At 38.0% G+C, this 19,218-nt stretch overlaps 1 protein-coding gene across 1 annotated transcript in view; it reads right to left on the reverse strand.

Moving 5' to 3' along the window:
• LOC134535509 (homeotic protein Sex combs reduced-like) overlaps positions 1-16,919 on the reverse strand; it is a 151,124-nt gene extending 134,205 nt beyond the window's left edge. Inside the window, exons 1-3 of the mRNA XM_063374649.1 lie at positions 16,841-16,919; positions 13,159-14,021; positions 13,075-13,125 (exon numbers count right to left, since the gene is read on the reverse strand). Coding sequence (XP_063230719.1) covers positions 13,075-13,125; positions 13,159-13,786 — 679 coding nt within the window. The 5' untranslated portion in view covers positions 13,787-14,021; positions 16,841-16,919. The remainder of the gene's footprint in view (positions 1-13,074; positions 13,126-13,158; positions 14,022-16,840) is intronic.
• Between the last annotated feature and the right edge of the window lie 2,299 nt (positions 16,920-19,218).

Raw genomic sequence — 19,218 nt, forward strand, 5'->3', positions numbered from 1 at the left:
TATTGAAATTATTGAGTCATATTAACAGTTACAGAATGGTTATAACACAGGTAAAAACGATTATTTAACTCATAAAATTAAATTTTTCTTTGTAGCGGTAACAGCTAATTTCGTCATTAAGTAAGCTATCTCAAAAATACTTTTGGTTTTGGCAGCATAAATTAAAAGTGGCTCATGTTTAACAACATGTTTGTTTGTTGCAACGAAAGATTTGTCGTGGAAGTGGTTTGAAAGTTAATCGGTTAGTGAATCTGGAGGTAATCTCTGGCAGTATGTAGCAGCAACAATAGTAATAGGCTACAAATAGGAAACATAGAAGGAAGTAAATGACCAAACCAGACATAAATTAGAGGCCTGTTTGTTTTCGACGTTCCTTAATGATTACATGGCATGAGTTCATAAAACTGATATCTACATTAAAATAAGTGAATGTAAAAACCTCCCGTATTTGAATCAGAAAAGAAAAAAATATATATATGTGAAATAAGCACATGTCTTAATGTATAATTAGATTATAACAGTTAGTTAACCGGTCATGAATAGAATATGCCTAATATTTGGTGAAATTTTTCACCGCTAAAAGTGTATACGTAGTGCGTATAATTTACGAATGTGTTTTTAGCACAACAGTGAAATTTGAGAATATTTAAGCTCTCGAGAGATTTAATAAAATTTCATATTCAAAACCATATAGAACATATACATTTCAGGAAAGGGTGAAAAATTACCGAAAAAATATATTAAGCCAATTTTTACCTAAAATATTTTCAAAAACTTAAAAGTCATTACTTATATTTGATTGAATTAATTTCATGAAAATACATATAGAGAAATACAATGATATTAAAACTTTCAATAGTTTTTTTATAAAGATTCATGGTAAACTTTTTCTATTGCTAAAAAAAGGCTTATTTTCTACGCATTGTAAACGTTATTGGCTATGTACAGATGACTGTACCTACTTATAGTATAAAGTGTTTATATTACCTGGCATGAACGGACTTGATACTTTGAAAAATAATCGGTAAATTGAATGTGTTGTATGAAGACCAACAAAAATTTGGAGATTAGTTTTTCACTGACTACACAGTAAAAAAATATATATTCATGCATTTTACAAACAGTTCTAAGAACTTTAACGCTTAAACATAAAAATATGTAAAAATCAGATCCGCCGGCCTTCAGAGCGCAGTTGCATGAACGTCTGATTTCTCTGTGTGTGTGTATGGGGGGAAAAAAAAGGGGGGGGGGGGGTGAGTTCTGGGTTAAAGTCTCAGGCAAGACATGTACTCTACTATCGCATAAATCTGACACTTCAGAAACGGCAAATGATCAAAAATACACAGTAAAAATAATTGTTTAAATAAAGTTAGTCAGTGAATTGGCATACCCAACGTTAAAATCGAAAGCTTTATATGTTCAAATTTTATTAAATCTGCGTGTTTTCATTTTTAGCTTGCCATCCCTACCCACAAGTCTACCATTTTATTTAACAGTTAATTTAATAAGAATAACGATGTATTACCACGATGCATTACGAGGACATTATATAACACATTTGTTGAACACAACACATTATTAGTTACAGATTATCAACAAAAGTTAAAAGTTAATTGTTTAAGAATATATATATATATATATATATACATTTTTTTCATAAAGCACAATGAACTGGCAACTTCTGAAAGTTCTTCAAATAAATGTTAAGAATTAAATTGGCTTACTGTACTAAAAAAAAGCATAAATAGCGTAGCTAGAATTTAAGTCTCAGTTAACTTACCTAGACGCAGCACATACTAAATATTACTAAACGGTGACATTTTTTGCAAAATATGTGTCACTTAACAACACATGCGTCCTTACTAACATTTATTGTGTTACTGATTTAACGCGGGGTGAGTTTTCTGTTCTTGAGAGCACTGCGCGGGCGATCAGTTTTGTGGTCTTATTCCATGTGAACAGTTTAGAAAGAGCTGAAAACGACCACCTACCAGTTCAGCAATCAAGGGTGGCCGCTCCCCCTTCTACTAAGTTTTGTATATTTAAACTCATACCACGACTATCACCGTGCATTCGCCTTAATGCTTATTAGCATCTTTTCCAGCCACGAATAGCAAGCTCTGGAACGAACTGTACCAGGCGACAAGGTTATCTAATAACCCAGGCTAGGTATGCATTTAAGTACCGGCTGAATAAGCTTCCTTGAAACACCTACTCAGCATGATCACTTCGCTGCTAATCTACTGCCTGAACCTGCGTGTGAAATTAATTTTAAGTAGGCCTACTAATGTTTTTTTTAATTTTTAGATTGAGAAACTTTTTCTTTTTAATTATTTCAAGCCATTGTATGTTTATATTTATTTACAATACAACAGTAATAGCTTATTTTTGTTTGGAGAGTGTAATGTTTTAACACTTTTTTTTCGAAAAAAAAAATTTACTAGCGTTTTAGTTTGTGTCCAAGATATTAACTGTTTTTAACTTTGACTCTAAACTTCGTTATGTTTATTTTGGATTTCCAATGGCAATATGGCAATTTTTTTTTATAAATATATATGTAAGAGTGAAAGAGGTGTAATGGAATACTAAGACGTCTTATATGTGTATATATATATATAAAGTGTTTGTTTGTGGTTACGTTTATCCCGTTGCACTTTCTCTTGCAATATCACATTTGCAAATAAAGAGCGATGCCTCATTATATGTCAGCCAGTATTAATTACCTACATAGCTACCATAGCCATGACACGCGATCCACACGCAACCCAATGCTATCTATCCCAGTGCACTCGTCCAAATGTCTGTCGGGATCTTTTGCAACCGTGAGTAGCAGGCTCTGGAATAAACTAGACCAAGCGACAAGGCAAACAAAAAATCTACCTTCCTTTAAGTACAGGCTGAAAAAAAAAACATATTTGTAACAACTGCTTACCATGACCACTTCGCCGCTACACTATTGCTTGAATCTGTGTGTGAATGTGCGAGTGACTGGTTTTAATGTAGTAGCACCTATTTTTTTTATACTATTTGCTGTATGTTTAATCACTTTCCTTTTTATGTATGCCTATGCTTAATTTTTAATTACTTTAAATTAGTTAGGGTTGAATCTTTTGTAATAGTTAATATTTGAAAAATTAAGTTAAAATTGTAATTTTTTCTCTTCATATTTAGTCAACATCTGGTGTATATCATGCTTAATTTTTAATATTCCACTGTTTGATGTAATTGCAGAAAAGTGGTTAAGTGTGAGAAAAGGCGTACCGCCTTAGCTTCGCCACCAATAAAGACGATAAATAAATAAATAAAGAGCGATGCCACTTGACGCCGGGTTGCGCTGCGCGGCGCAGTCCGCCCGGGGCTGAGGTCTCCTGGCGGCCGTCGAGGCCTCGACGAGCCGGCAGCTGGGGCCGGCCAGAGGCGGGGTCGCCTGGTCCAGACAGGCTGTTCGGGCGCAACTCCCAGCCCGCGCAGCGCGGGCGGGAAGGCCTGCGATTCACGCCGAGTATTCCACATGCCCGAACATCACCGAGTACTTGCCTTCGGGTGTCTTCGGAATTATTTTGTTCAGGGGGAAAATAAACGTCTGTTTTAAATGCCGGACATAAACAAATAAACGTAGGAGGTATAAATGGAAAAAAAAGAAATAAAACACCATCTATGTTTATTCTTCTGAAAAATAAATTTGTAATTATTAAGGTGAGTAATTTTTATAAAATGGGAAAAAAATAATAATAAAAACAACTGCTTTTTGACAAGGCTTTTCTAACATTGTGATCTAATAGTTCACCATTTTATCAGATGATTAGGTTAGATTTATGTAATACAAATCTGTGATATAGAGAATGAAAAAGGTCAGTTGGGTTAGGTTGTGTGGACAGTGGGTTATGATAGGTTAGGTAAATTTAATATTCTTTAAAATTAGGATGATTGGTTAGGATAGGTTATCTACATAAACTTGTCATTGGTTGTGCTATGATAGTTTCTCTCATACTAAAAATTAATGTGGTTTTATTTTTAAAGAAGAGTCAAAGCAGCCTTATCCTCATGTCTAGCGATTTTTCAACTTTCATTGGTCAACACTTGCACTTAATTCATAATGCATGTGCGTTCCATCGTCATACTCACCCGCGCTTTTTTCACCTAAACAAAAGAATTCCGAAGTCACCCGAAGGCAGGTATTCGGTAATCTTCGGGCATGTCGAATACTCGGCGTGAATCGTAGGCTTCCCGAGCGCGGGGTTTTGCGCAGTAAGCGTTGTTGCCAACTGAGCACAACTCAACTATTCTCTTCGTACACGGGTTTTATTTACCAAGTTACGGCCAAGTGTATTCTTGTTTCATTTTTTCCAGTAGTTAATCCCAAATTAAGGCTTTATGGACAATTAAAAAAAATAGCAACTCTTAAAATGTATAACTTAAATAATAGAAGTTTCGGTTGGCGTAAAAAGAAAAAAAAATCATCATCACGTTTGCGTCACACAAGATGGGGCTAAAAGGAAACTCTCAACCAAATGTTCGTCAGTCGATGAAACTTGGCGTGGTGAATGAGTGATAAGAGTTATCAGTCACGCGAGGAAAAAGAAGCTTGTGTTCTTGCTCTCGTAAGAGGTTTGCTGTCCAATTTTGTTGCTAATGGCTATTTTTCATGTTTTTTTTTTTTTGGGGTTCGATCGTCTCATGGACAACTAGGCCGTTACAGGCCGTAACACAAGGACACAGCCTGAGGATATAAGGGATGTCCTGTAGTAAGGCACCACCCCAGAATTTGCATGGAGCTGTTCCGGGAAATAATGTGAAACTTCAATCTCAATGGCCGAAAAAGGGTTTTAAACCCGGTTCATTTGGAATCTTAGTTCTGTATCTTAACATTTTGCCACTCTTTTCCACCTATAAATTAAGAAAAAAAACAATATGATTTTTTTCCCAATCAATTCCCTTCAAATGCTTATAGAGTTTCCAACGCCTAAATAAAACAAAACAGTAGAAAAAATATACATTTTTTTTTCAACTTTTCTACAGTAAAATTTGATAAATAGGTACCTTCCTGCATGTGTTAACTATAAATTAAAAATTTATTCAGCGAGACAACCGCAGTACAGTGTGCTACAGGTCTTCTGAGCGCCTCGAATGTGTGGATTTCTGACTCTATGTCACAAACATATTTTTTTTTATTCCATAGAACCTTAGAAGGTACCACGAAATCCGATACATAGGTTCCTTTCGTACGTGTGTTTGCTATTAATTAAAGAATAAAGCAAGTGGCAAGTTGGAAAACCAGCGCGATTGCACTGGGCTGGTTGTTAGCGACGAGCGAATTCGCAGGTGAGTAGCTTGTGAACTGTGTCAGTGTAACTGAGGCTCCAACAATGCGGTTGCTGCTGGCGGTGGGCAAAAACACGAGCCGGGTGACGTCACGCATTTTCAGTGGCGTACAATCTGTACCTATCACTGACTGTACCTACCTATCAACGACAGTTATTTTTCGAAAGTAGAACCAGTGGTACTCATTTCTCAGTTATCACTTGCAAAGCACCGCATGATGTGGTTGACGAGCAACGGAAACCAAATGAGGTTTGTCCTCTAACACGTAAGTAAGATACGTGGGTCATTGACACTTATTTTGAGACACAGGTTGTAGCCAGGTGAACTCTATTTCTGTGAACTAAAATAGAGTAAACTTAGCGTGGTTTTTCACGGAAAAAAAATGCTCGACCACATCATTTATGAAAGATTCTTTTGGTAGCACCAGATATTTATAAAGAAATACTTTTTTTATTATTTTTAAGCTAATACAAAAAGGACGATGTATGCATTTCACAAATGTGGAATAATAAAACAGAAAATTAACTTTTAGTATTTAACCTTGGAACAATAATCCTCGTAAAATCTAGCATTTGTTCTTTGGTCGATAATTTTACCATTAGATTTTAACATTACGATATTTTCGGGTTGTAAAATATCTCGCAAGTGATCAAAACTACGAACACTTGCGTGACTTCTTGTTGCTATTAGCTAACAATTTGTAAACATATGTTGAAGAAATTTGTGATGAAACGTAAAGAGCCAAATAGCTATGAAGATGAATTCCCAGGAATAGTGTTTATAAAAAATATGAATGACAAGATGAAACAAACAACACGATGATTGGGTCCACAGACTTAAGGTGACGAGACGTCCAAGTATGTACAGGTTAAGGATAGAACCCACAACCTTCGCCGCATCAGTGAGTAGACGTAGGTAAGTTGAGGGAGATTTTTTTTCGTCACGATTGGTTATCTAATAGTCTAAATGCGTACAAATAAAAAAAATCAGTAATCATAGTAAAGAAAGCAAAAAATGTTCTTTAATCTGGCATTTTAACATCACGGCCGTGCTATATCGGCGATTTGTCCGGGTTATAGAATGCTAATTCCGTTTTAGTGAGAGCACCAAATAAAAAAAATTGTACAATCGAACGATATTTACTAAATAAAACTCTAATGCTGACTCACTGACACACAACGCACAGCTCAAAGCCGTGGGCGTAGAAGCATGAAATCTTACGCAGCAGTTCCTTATATAACGTAGGTGAGGACTAAGAAAATATTTTTGAGAATTCATCCCCTAAGATGGTTAGATAAGGGATGAAAGTTTAATGGAAGTTCGTCATTTTTGAAGTTAAAAATATGAAAAATTGTGTTAAGGCTTCTGTTTATAAATTAAATTCAGTTGTACAAGCGTTTTTGGCAATTCATCAGAAATGAGGATCAAATACTTTCCCATCGGGAACAAGGCTAGTTCAAAATTATTTGCAATAAGCTACTTACTCTATGTCACGCATGAGTGTATCTGTTTTAAAAAAAGTATATTTTATCACGTTACTTCCACTATCAGAAATGGACCAAATTTACTTAAAAAAAAAGAACGTAGAACCTCGCTCTGTGCCGGATTACAGAATGTGCCGAAACGAAGAATGCTGTGATAAATAGCGCCGACTCTAGATTGGGTTGGCATAGAGCCCGCGAATCCTACTAGGACACACTTTGCTTGGAATTTGTGTTTTATTTTAAATTATACGCATTTACGATCAAAAACTTGGTAATGAGCGGTTAGAATTTGGTGCCAAACGATAAGAGAAATTTCTTTGACCTTTCGTCCGCTCATTAAGAGGAGACTTTGGTTTTCTACAGCTCTATATTAACAGTCAATTAAACGATTACTTTCTTTACAAAAGGTCTATGAATTCTCACGCAGAGCTTGAGTTAGCTGTGACAATGGCGGCTTGTCTATTTTATCCAATGTGTCATTGTACTTGCGTTATACCGAGATAAGCTGGATTAAAAAAATGTTCTTTTTTGATATTGTTGGTTTTTAATGACTAAGTGGGCAGATAAAAATTAAGTTGGCTAAAAATTCTTACGTATATTTAAAAATGTCATTATGTTTACGATATTATAAGGAAAACAAAAAAAATTACACATTGCGGAAGCATTAACTGAAGACATATTTCACAAAATATTTTATTACATGTCAAATAAAAAAAACTAAAGAAATTATTAATGAAATTTGACAATCGAAATTATAAAAGGTTGATTAATGAATGTCCGTTTATTTGCATTGGAAAATGAGATTGAACCTGTTTGCCTAAATAGCTTCATGCTTCTCTGCCATTTTAATTTGTATTATAAAAAAATTGGTTTCTGTAAAGTCGGTTTACGGACGATAGTTTAACGTGGCAACGTCATAACAAAACATTAATGAAATGATTGCATACTTTTATGAATAAAATTGAATCGTTTTTATTGAATTATCACTATTTTGTATGGATACAAAGGAGTGAAATGAAATCTACAATTTAATTGATAACATTACTTTTATTTGCACTCATTAATTCAAATATGTTTATTACTTTAACGAAGAGATTATTTTAACTATAACGTTTATACATGTTTGCTATTTAACTTTTTTCAATCTGTGTTATTCTGTTAAGGATAGGACGATGATAGAAAAAGTAGGAAACGAATGGGAATGTTTCAAGTTTAATGTGTCTCGAAAAAGGCAAATCGATGGTTGTTCCAATCGAGTGGAAGAGAGATAGATGCGGCGCAAGCAAACAATGAGCGTAACGGGACACAGTGTAATGGGACAATGTGCGTAACGGGCCACTTTTTCGTGCGTGCAGCCGGCGTTCATCAATTTATTATACTCTGTCACGTCAAAAATAACATTTTATATATTTGTTGCAATAGGGGAAATCATTATATGAGAAATTATGTAATAAAATCATCTCATGGAATTTATCCGTCTCAAAATAAATACTCAGCACAAGACTCATTCCTGGGTTCCTTTGACGGACAGTTCTTAATGTCTTACGAAATGAAACCTCATTTTTGATAAAAAAAAATGTTTTATGCTGGAAATTATCGTGTAATGGTGCTGACTCGTTGAAAAAGAAACCAAATTAAACGAAAAAAATAATTGATTGTAAATCATTATGTAAGTTTTTAAAAAAAAATTCTTAGTTAAATTATGGTAACAGTTCACGTCATCAAATAAAATCATAAGATATAAATGTAGTTCCATTGCTCGTTATAATAATAACCATTTTCAAAAAGGTAAGACCAGATTATAGAAAATTGAATGCCATTTGAAATTTCGAGAAAATTTGGTTTTTAAACGCTCGATAAAACGTGTCTCGCCCTTCCTCCCTGGATGCTTCGAGCGGGCTCTGAGCAGCCCTGCACCCTTATTGAGGAGATCTGCCTACACGCTACCCTTATGGAGACCGCAATACACTGTCAAACTAACCCTTACAACAGGCGTCGGCAGACTTGCGAGTGGGATCAGCCAAACATTAAGTTAAAAGTTTCTCCAATTTTGACGTTACAACGTCTAATAAATCGATGAACGCCGGCTGCACGCACGAAAAAGTGTCCCGTTACGCACATTGTCCCGTTACACTGTGTCCCGTTACGCTCATTGTTCCCTTGCGCCGCATCTATCTCTCTTCCACTCGATTGGAACAACCATCGATTTGACTTTTTCGAGGCACTTTAAACTTGAAACACTCCCATTCGTTTCCTACTTTTCCTATCACCGTCCTATCCTTAACAGAATAACACCGATTGGAAGAATTTCAATAGCAAACATGCATAAAAGTTATAGTTAAAATAATCTCTTCGTAAAAGTAATAAACATATTTGAATTAATGAGTGCAAATAAAAGTAGATTTATCAATTAAATTGTAGATTTCATTTCACTCCTTTTTTGTATCCATACAAAATAGTGATAATTCAATAAAAATGATTCAAATTTATTCATAAAAGTATGCAATCATTTCATCAATGTTTTGTTATGACGTTGTCACGTTAAACCATCGTCCGTAAACCGACTTTACAGATAACCAATTTTTTTTGAGAGCCGCGACATGTTTATTCTTTGTATCTGCGTGGAATTTAAAGACGATAAAAAATGAGTTAAAATAGAAATGTTTAATTCACAAATTCAACATAAAATATTAAAAATAAACGCTACTTAATAAAAAAAAACATGTAAATGTAAAAAAATATGATATTCGCTAGTAGTGCTCTATTGATAAAACAAGAATACAAAAAAATATTTTAATTAATTATTAAAATAAAAAACCACCTGAGCTCTGTTAAATTTATTAAATAGTTGGAAAGGTGACCTTGCATCGCTTTCGTAAGCTTATCTATGCCTGGCAAGTAACTAATTTTTTTTCAATATTTTATTCATGATTGTAAGTTGTCGTCGTTTAATTTCCTTGTTAATTTATTTTTTATTTAATTCACTGAAGAGAATGTTTGTTCACATGAATAGGTAGAACCATATATTTTTACAATAGCAAATGCCAATATTCTTTGATGTGTGATAGGTTGCAGGAAGACTATTTCCACGTATCAACTATGATTTTCTATATTTTAGGCATTTTTTTGCATCGCAGTGAGTTACAGAGCCGGAAATCCTATGAAAGAGCCGCATTCGGCTCGCAAACCACGGTTTAATGACCCCTGACTTACTACAGCATCTTCCAATAAAAATGTACACAAAATTTGAGAGGATCATGACGTCACAGAAAACGTCACTGCTTTAGCCATTTTTGTTTCTGCGATTTCGAACACTTGGGTTTACATTAAAAAAAATTTAACCTACATACATAGAACATGTTTTAAAAATACGTTGGATGTTTGACGGAATCATCAAATTAGAATCATGCCCAGCGAATTACGGAAATGGCTTGCATTTCTGTCAAAACAAATCTTTAAAATGACGTAAGGGCACATAAGAGATAAGAGGTTGTAAAGATGAAAGAAATAACCTAATGTTAATAATAATTTCGTATGTGAAATAAATAATCAGTTTTAAAAAAAGCCAATGATGTGTGTTTTACTTATAATTTGATTTAAAATTACAGATGCATAGTTTTTTCCATCCAGCGCTGTGATGCACTATTTTATTTTGAAATAAGATTACAATAATATATATTTTTTGGGGCTAGCTCAGTCCTACTATAAACTTTGGTATTTTGTGACAGGATTTGAATAATGGCTGAGGTTATCTGTCCAAATATGTTTGGTGGAGAATTTAGAAGCCTTATATCGGCCAATGTCGCCCCTCGAACCGTGTGGACGGACATGGCTGGAGAAGACACTGCCTCACGTGACCTCTGGAATTGGCCCGGAGGGGGGGAGGGGGTTGTGGGCGGGGCGAACAGCATACCGGCAAGACCACGTGACGCTTGCTCGCGTCCCGGCAAAGACAGCTGCAGCTGGGAAAACACTTGTTTTTCCCAGCAATGTACAGTTGTTACATTTTCATGCAATTTTTTTTTCATCCGAAGAAATGTCACCGGACGTTCCATTAAACAGGTATTGCGCCTGAACCCAGCCTTTAAGAAAGAAGTATTCCCTCTCTCTGCAATGATAAAATAGTTTTAAAAAAATCAAAGTTTTTTTCATACTCTACAAAATCAATTAACATATTTTCTTGAGCAGATACAGGTTGAGTGACATCCGTTATTTCTCCTGTGAGGCAAAAAATTAAAAATTAAATTTTATTACGTTTATAAAAGGGACAAACCCAACATCAGCTTAATATATTAGATTTTAGAACTTGCCAAGATATTATTTCAGATCTATAAATCTGTCTTTAAAAATAAGTTTTGAAGAATAATGAAACAAGAATCCAAAACGGAAGGGTCCAGTACCCCTTTACTCCACAATACAGATGCTCATAATGAAATACGTTGTGTTAAATCATTGAAATTTATGTGCAAAATATTATTACAGGTTTTATAGTGCTGGCTTAGCAAGTATTTGATTTATGAAATCTGAAAATTCCCCATGTATTTCCCCAAAAACATTTAAACCATCCCCAGTAGGTTGTGGCTAAAATATAACCTCAATTTTAATCCAAACTTGTTATCATCTAATCAATGTTATTGAAATAGGCTATCACTAATATAAATTTATTTACAATTTTTTTCACATTAGTATAATAGTACGAACAAATTATTTTTTTTAAATATAAGTATACAATTTTACAACACTGCACTATACCAATTAAACTGTATCTCCCCCCCCCCCCCCCCAAATTTGGCTGAAGAACAAACTGTTTGTTGGAACTAGAGCTTAAAAAAGTTATAATTTAACCACCAATTAATTTTAAATGATTACAGATTTATTTGTATTGTTTTGCTTCGACCATTTATAATAAACGTGTTTAGACTCACTGTACCAACATTTTAATTACTTCTTCCCCCCCCCCCCCCCCCCATTTTTATGCCACACACACACTCACATATACAGATAGTATGTATGAATTTTGTATATGCATCCAAACCATTCAACAAGTCAGTACTCACAAATAGCATGCTTAGTACTCGTTAAGAAATATCTTTCTTGCCACAAGCAGAACGTTCTACAAAAATACATTTAGAAGTAAATAAAAACTAATATTTCGTCAAGGACACAACTACTGCAGTGCAGCGCAAAACAATTCGATTGTTATATAACTTACCAGAACCACTGTGATGATTAACTTAGGCTAAAGGTTTATTAAGCGTATTTATTGTTAATGTATCTTGAAAGAAAGCTGAGTATTTTATGCCGTGACCCAAAGATATGTCCTATGTTCACGCAGCTGTTCTTGATATATGTCAGCAATTAAATCTTTGGACTCTTGAGTTGACTTTGGAACTTATGTCTAAGGAAGTGAACTAGAAAGTTTTTATTTGAAGTTTGTTCGTCAATATTTAATTCTGAATAACTAATGCAAATCCTAGTTAGATAATATTATTTAAAACAATCTGTTTATTCGGAAACTAAAACTTTGATAAAAATTTCGTGTTTGCAATGTATATTCGATTGGGGACCAAATTTAAGGGAACAAGTAAAATTTAATTATTCCGTGCAATAAATTCACAAGTTAGTCATTTATATAAATTAAATTAAATATTATAAATAATTAATAAATTAAATTAATGTTTTGTACACAAATTATCACTATTTCATTTTCACTGCTCAAAATTAAATATTTACAAATTTTTTTTTTTTAATTAAACACGTTAGAAATCATCAGCAAGAAATTTTTTCCAAAAGATTACTCATGGTATTAATAATTATTACCATCAATACAATATTTCATAGCATTAAATAACAAACAGTTTAACAGTACCTATGTGTATTATTTAACAACCAGCAAGTAATATTAGGTAATTTAAATCGATCATCATTAATATGAGAAATTTAATTATTATTAGTAAACGCTTTATAAGATTAGCAAATTATAAATATTTGAGACAGGTAAAACCATACATAAATCGAACAGAGATCAATAATTTTCAAGACTCAAAAAAACTGATGTTTATCCTACAGGACATTACAAAATGTTTAAACATATTCCCATTGAAAGGCTAGATTAATTTACTTCGGTAAGGCTATATTTGACAATAGTGTTTGGCGTGACCTACCTACTCGCTAGTGAAAACACGTGCAACACCGGGAGCCAGAGGCCACAGAGGCCACAGAGGCCACAGAGGCCACAGAGAGGAGGAAAGACAGTCGAGGTACTCACTCTGTCCGAGGTGCACGCGCTTCATCCAGGGGTAGATCTGCGGCGGGTTGCCTGCGGGGGCGGCGGCCGCCCCTTGCTTGCCGCCACTGCCGCCCCCGGCGGCGGCGCCGGTGTTGGAGCCGGCGGTGCTGGACGCCGACGAGGTGGACGACGCCGGCGACGAGGAACTCTGCGACACGGCGGCGGCGGGCGACGCCGTGGCGGCGGCGGGGGCGGCGCCTTTGGCCGGCGGCGGCTGCTGCTGCGACGGCCCCGGACTGGCGCGCGGGGGCGGCGCCGCCGCCGCCGACGAAGTGCTCAGGTCCTGCGGCGAGCTGACCGAGGAGGGCGCCGGCTCGGCGGCGGCGTACTTGCAGCTGCTGCCCCCGGCGGCGGCGGCCAGCATCTGGGGCGCCGCCCCCAGCGGCGGCGTGACGGGCCCGGGGCTCGGGTGCTGCAGGTGGTGCCTCTGGTGGTGCGTGGAAGGGTGCAGCTGCGTGTAGTCCATCATGGCACCGTTCTGCAGGTGCTGGGTCTGCTGGTACGCGTGCTGCTGGTAGTGGACCTGCTGGGGCGAGTAGCAGGACGGCGGGTAGCCGGCGGCGGTGTTGGGGTTGTAGTAGTCGGCCGCCCCCTGCCCCACCGGGGACGGCCCCGCGCGCTGCTGCGGGCCCTGGGGCGGCTGGTTCGCGTAGCACGACGCCAGCGAGTTGACGAACTGGTACGAGCTCATGGCATCCAGCTTGGCGGCTTGGCTCGGGAGGGTCCCGGTACTGCGGCGAGAGAAGTTGCTACGAGTCCTGCGCCTCTGCGCCGAGCTTCACTGCGTGCGGGCGAGCTGGGAGGTCCTCACCAGGGGCCGTCGACGGGTGCGGCGGTGGCTGCAGACCTGCCGGCCAGCGGGGGCAGCCCGCGACCTCCGCCGTCGACGCCCATTCCAGCTGTGGCCTGTCCTAGCGTGTCGAGACCTGCGAGGGGACAGACCAACCGGAGGCGTCAACAGTTGATTGCCTACTATCGCGACTTCCGAGGGAGGCTATCCCCGGCCCACCCCGTGCTTGTCGAATGTTACATACACGCGCGCGCGCGGAGGGGAAGTTTCTCCATGGAAAAAAATATTCCAGGGGTGCAAGGGAAGGAGGTAGGGGTTGACGGTGACGCGAAAAGGTGGCAGGGATAGGGGGGGGGGGGGGGGAAGGGCAGGTTAAAAAGTCTTGTACCTCTGTCTCCTCAGCTGTTCTAGTGCGCCCTTGTCTCCCTGGGAGGTTCGCGCATGCGCCCGAGGGCTGCCGCGTATTCGTCAGGCAAGCACGACACTAGGGGGTAGGTATGTCATTCGAGGGGTGGCATGAACCTTGGGCTGGCCTCTGAAGTGGCGGAGGAGAAAGGGGTGGCCCCTCCTGGAAGGAAAAAAAAAAAAGGAGGGAAACAAGAGGATGTCGCACTATCCACATACCAGCAATACCAGCAGCGACGGTGGACGCAATAATTACAAGTTCCGAAATTCCTCGATTGCTTTCCCTTCCGCAGCTAAAGAGGTTCAGCATAAATTAAGGCCACGAACACGATGCATTCCTACCTCCCCTCCTCGAAACCGCTATAAAGGTTGCAGCAACAAGTATTCACGGTTTTGTTTCTGCATTATTTTTTTTTTGCTTCCCTTCTTTTCTTCCCCGAGGCGGCGCAAAGGCAGGGGAGAGATGAAATTTATGAGCGCCCTGACTTCCTTCTCCTACCCTTAGCCCTCCTCCCGGCTTGTTAGGCTCTCCGAGACTACGTCGAAGGTTTCACAAAATGTAAATAAAGGAAATTTTGGCCTTTCAAGGAAATATATATATATATATATATATTTTTTTTTTTTTTCGGGGGTTGATCGCTCCCAACCCCCCGAAATAAAGTTTACATCTTTGAATGACCTTGGCAAGGTGTTAAAGGAGCTAAAGTTATGCCACGGCTCAAGAGGGTTACAATGTTTAAATTTGCGCCGAAATCTTATATCCAATTAATTACGTTAGTTTTTTACTCGTAATCCTTACGTACATTTAAATCCCAGTGTCTGAGTATAATACAAAATAACTACCGAATCAATCTATTGTGACGTTTCCAGTAAGCTGCGATGCTACTAAAAGTCTTTATTTAACACGTTGAGAAAACTTAACCATTTATTTTGAGCACTAAATTGTAAAACATGATACTTAGATTTATCTATATATGTGGCAACATAATGTTTGGGTTATTTTGCATTTATTAATTGCTATATCTAAAGGGTTTATTAATTAGATTAAACCAATTTTACGCAGGAATACGCTGTAGTATCGCTGCAATTGTTAAAACTAATCAGTACATTATAAAAGTTGAATTTTTCCCCTGGTTTACTACTAAAAAAAATAAACACCCGAAATATATGTTTTAGCTAAACCATTCGTACGAATATAATATTTTATTAAAAACCTATTAAACTTATTTGTGATTACAATTAAAATAGAGGAAAAAGAGAAAACATATCAGTTAATGAATGTTTTTTTTAAAACATAAAACTATATTGCGTGTAGTTGAAGGGAAAAAACCGCAAACCAACCACATGACTTTTACTTTCGAGCTACGCGGGAAATTTGAACCAACTGAATAAAACAATAGGAATAAAATCCTGGCAGTAACCATTAGGTAATAACATACAAATCAAGGATCTGCGTAAGTTTTGCCAAAGTACTTTTCTTCACACGTTAAAACTCTAATTACATTTTTTTTTTAATTTTATAGGATTTTTTTTTTAATTATGCCGATTCTAAAACTGTGAAAACTCGCATATAAATTTTTTTACAACCTACATTTAAATAAGATAAATAAATATTAACACTTTGAAAATTAGTTATTTTTTAACTTAAATGTTATGTTTAATTTAAAAAAAAAAACGCAGCTCTCTGCATTCGTAGTGGGTAAAATGGTGGGTGATTCAGAAAACTGAAAGTTACACATGGTGCCATATTTACCTTGGCTGCGACGGACTTGCCCCAGTCCTGGAATCGTCCCACTCAGACGACCGCGCGATAAATCATTCGCACGTAGCGCTTGATGAACACGTAGCACACAACACACACGCGTGAGGGAGAGAAAAAAAAAATAGAATGGGTGAGGAAGAGAGTGTGAAATAAAAAAAAAAAGAACAACAAGGGGGCTGCGAAGGGGTATTAATTACGGTATCGGCGAGTCGCGCGATTGTTCCGGTGCGGGTAATTGCCGCGGCCAGCGGTCGTAAAGAGCGCGCGGTCGCTCAGAGCGCAATAACTTAGACACAGCGGCGGGCGGGCAGTCGCGCTCGTAACTCACGCGCGCTTAACTGCAGCCGATATTTACAGACATATGTAGAAACTCTTGAAGAACGGCGCGGCCCCCTTGGTGGGAGGGGAGGGGGAGAGAGGCGTGTTGCCGCGAGGGAGGGGAGGCGCGCTCTTAAGGGAGGGGAACCAGCGGGGGGAGGGGCGGGAGTTGTTCTTGAAAAGATTGGGAAAGGAGGGGGGGGGGGAAGTTTTTTTTTTCAAGGGGGCGGTCGAACGAAACGAGAGGATAACATATTAATTATTTGCTATCAAAGTCGCTGAAGAAGGTGGCGTCGTGAAAAAACAAACCTCTCGTCAAGTCCTCGAAATACAACCCTTGCAAATTTATTTACATTTCCGCGGACTAACCTGAAACTAGATTTAACAAAAAAAAAAAAAATTGTTCTGGTTCGCTTAATTTCGGATTGTTAGCAACCAAAACTATTACGAACATTCGGACGGAATTTTACCTTTATCGTATTAGACTCAATAAGATGCAACTCTTCTTTCCTTCCACGCCGTTATGTTTACACTTCCCGTCTCTGTGTCTCTCTCTGTCTCTCTCGCATTCCCCACTGTCGGGCCGACGGGTGCTATGTCATAATCACGTAAAACTCGCGGTCAAACTAAATAGCGGGTAGCAGGCAGATTGCTTTATGGGAGGGACCCTCCCAATACCCCCACATGGGCGGCGTCTCTCTCTCTCTCTCTCTCCTTATCCCCCTCTCCTCTAGGAGAGGAGTGTTTCCTCCGTCTCTGTCGCGGGCCGCGGCGCGCTGGTAGTATCACATGTGCCCGCCAGATGGCAGCAGCGCAGTGTTCCTGTCGCGGCGCTCCGGGTCTTCACTTCCCCTCCGGCGCCATCCCCCCCCCCACCTCTAGCGGTGCCACTTCCCCTCCCACCACGTCAACCCTGGAGGGGGAGGGGAGGTGTCGGGAGTGAAGTGGCACGGAGCCACAGAGCTGATCACGGACTAAGTAACACACAGGCCCGCCACATCCGCGGGCATTATTTGACGTGATAACGTCTTACAAAATCGATGAACGCCGGCTGCACGCACGAAAAAATTGTCACGTTCCGCCTGAGCCGAGTGTGTGTTTAAGAACCGGCCAACCACCGTGCGAATAAATCTTCTATGATATCGAACAGGTTGAGGCGGGCTTTTTTTAAACTAATTCCTCGTGATTATATTTGAACAAATTAATTTATAATTAAATTTGCAAAAACTGTCAATTATATTTGAAAATGATAAAAAGTATGCAATTTTTTCATCATTGTTTTCTTATGACGTTATCACGTAAAATTATTATCCGTAAATCGACTTTACAGACAATCCCCCCTTTTTTCTTCTTCTCGTTCTGCGCACATACTTCACGTATACTGCAGATTATATTGGCGCTGGATTAGCATGGTATCTAACGGAAATTTGAATATTTGAAAAGTAAAAATGCCCAATTTTGCTGTATATGATTGCCCGAATCACAATAGAAGATCGAAAGGGAACGAAATAAAGTATTATAGTTTCCCCAAAAATGAGGATCTAGATCAAATTTGGGAACATGCGTTGAAAAGCAAAGATCAAATAAATTTTAACAATGGTAAACGACAGCAAATTTTACTACTCGAGAAATAGTTTGTGTATAGACTTTACAAATAAACACAATAAATTTCTATTTAAGATAAATCTTTTAGTAGTTATAAACGATATACTCTTTACCGTTAGTTAAGATTTGAATTTTATAGGCCTAACCAATCATTTTTATTAATGTTTGCAACGTATTACTTAACTAACATAGCTTGTTATTTAGCTGGCTGTATTATGTATGTCGATGTTTACTTGTATAGTTTTAAGCATTATCCTAGCATATTATCAATTATGCTGCTACGTTTAGGTTAGAAACGTGCATTCCCCCAAGCGAATTTGTTTCACTAATTGCAATATTCTACAGATATGCAAAAATTAAAAATATTACATATGCCTGCATTAATATGTTAGCATGTAGGGGATACAATAAAAACTCTTTTTAAAAAACTCAGGATTGTCTTTCCAGATAATAGTACATTTTTAAAAGCAAAAATTAGCGTGTTAAATAATATGTTACTTTTAGTAACAATTTTTTTAATAGGTTTAGCACCTCAGTTTGTCTCTAGCAATAAATTGAGCTCTGCTTCCAAAATGGCTCTCTTGAAAAAAATTTGCTACAGCTGAATGATGCCTTAATGCAATAGACTGTTGACAACAATCACACTGAATGATCCCTCATACCTTTTTTTAATTGATGGTGGTGTATCCAGTGGTGGATCCAGGAGGGGGTTTAGCACGGGGTTATTGTGCTCAAGGGGGGGGGGGAGGGGGGGGGGCAAAGATTGTGGGTCCTCCCCTGACAAATCTCAAATTACATTTAATATTATCCTACCTTCTTAGTACTACACTACTAACAGTACAATTTTCTTAACGTATAATTACTTAATCCATTTTAAGTAGTCATAGTATATTTAAAAAAAATTCATTTTTATAAGAATGCCCTCAGCTGGGTCAAGCCCCTCCCAAACCAAAATCATGGATCCACTACTGGATGTACCTATGTTTATTCATACATTTGTATGCTGCAAAAAGTGATCCTTAATGGCAGTCCAAACTAATAATTCACATTAATTAGGCAATAAAAGTTTTTATAAAAAACACAGCATAACTCAAATTCTGGAAACTCAGTCGGTACCTTGGTGGTTCAGAAACCACAAAAGGTTTTTACTATTTCTCTTCAAAAATCAAGTAGACTCCTAATTTAACCTGTTACGTGCTTCAGTGGATGAATTGGTATGTTGAAACTCCCTTAATAACATAAA

This window comes from Bacillus rossius, chromosome 8, assembly GCF_032445375.1.
Source record: "Bacillus rossius redtenbacheri isolate Brsri chromosome 8, Brsri_v3, whole genome shotgun sequence".
NCBI classification, from domain to species: Eukaryota; Metazoa; Arthropoda; class Insecta; order Phasmatodea; family Bacillidae; genus Bacillus; species Bacillus rossius.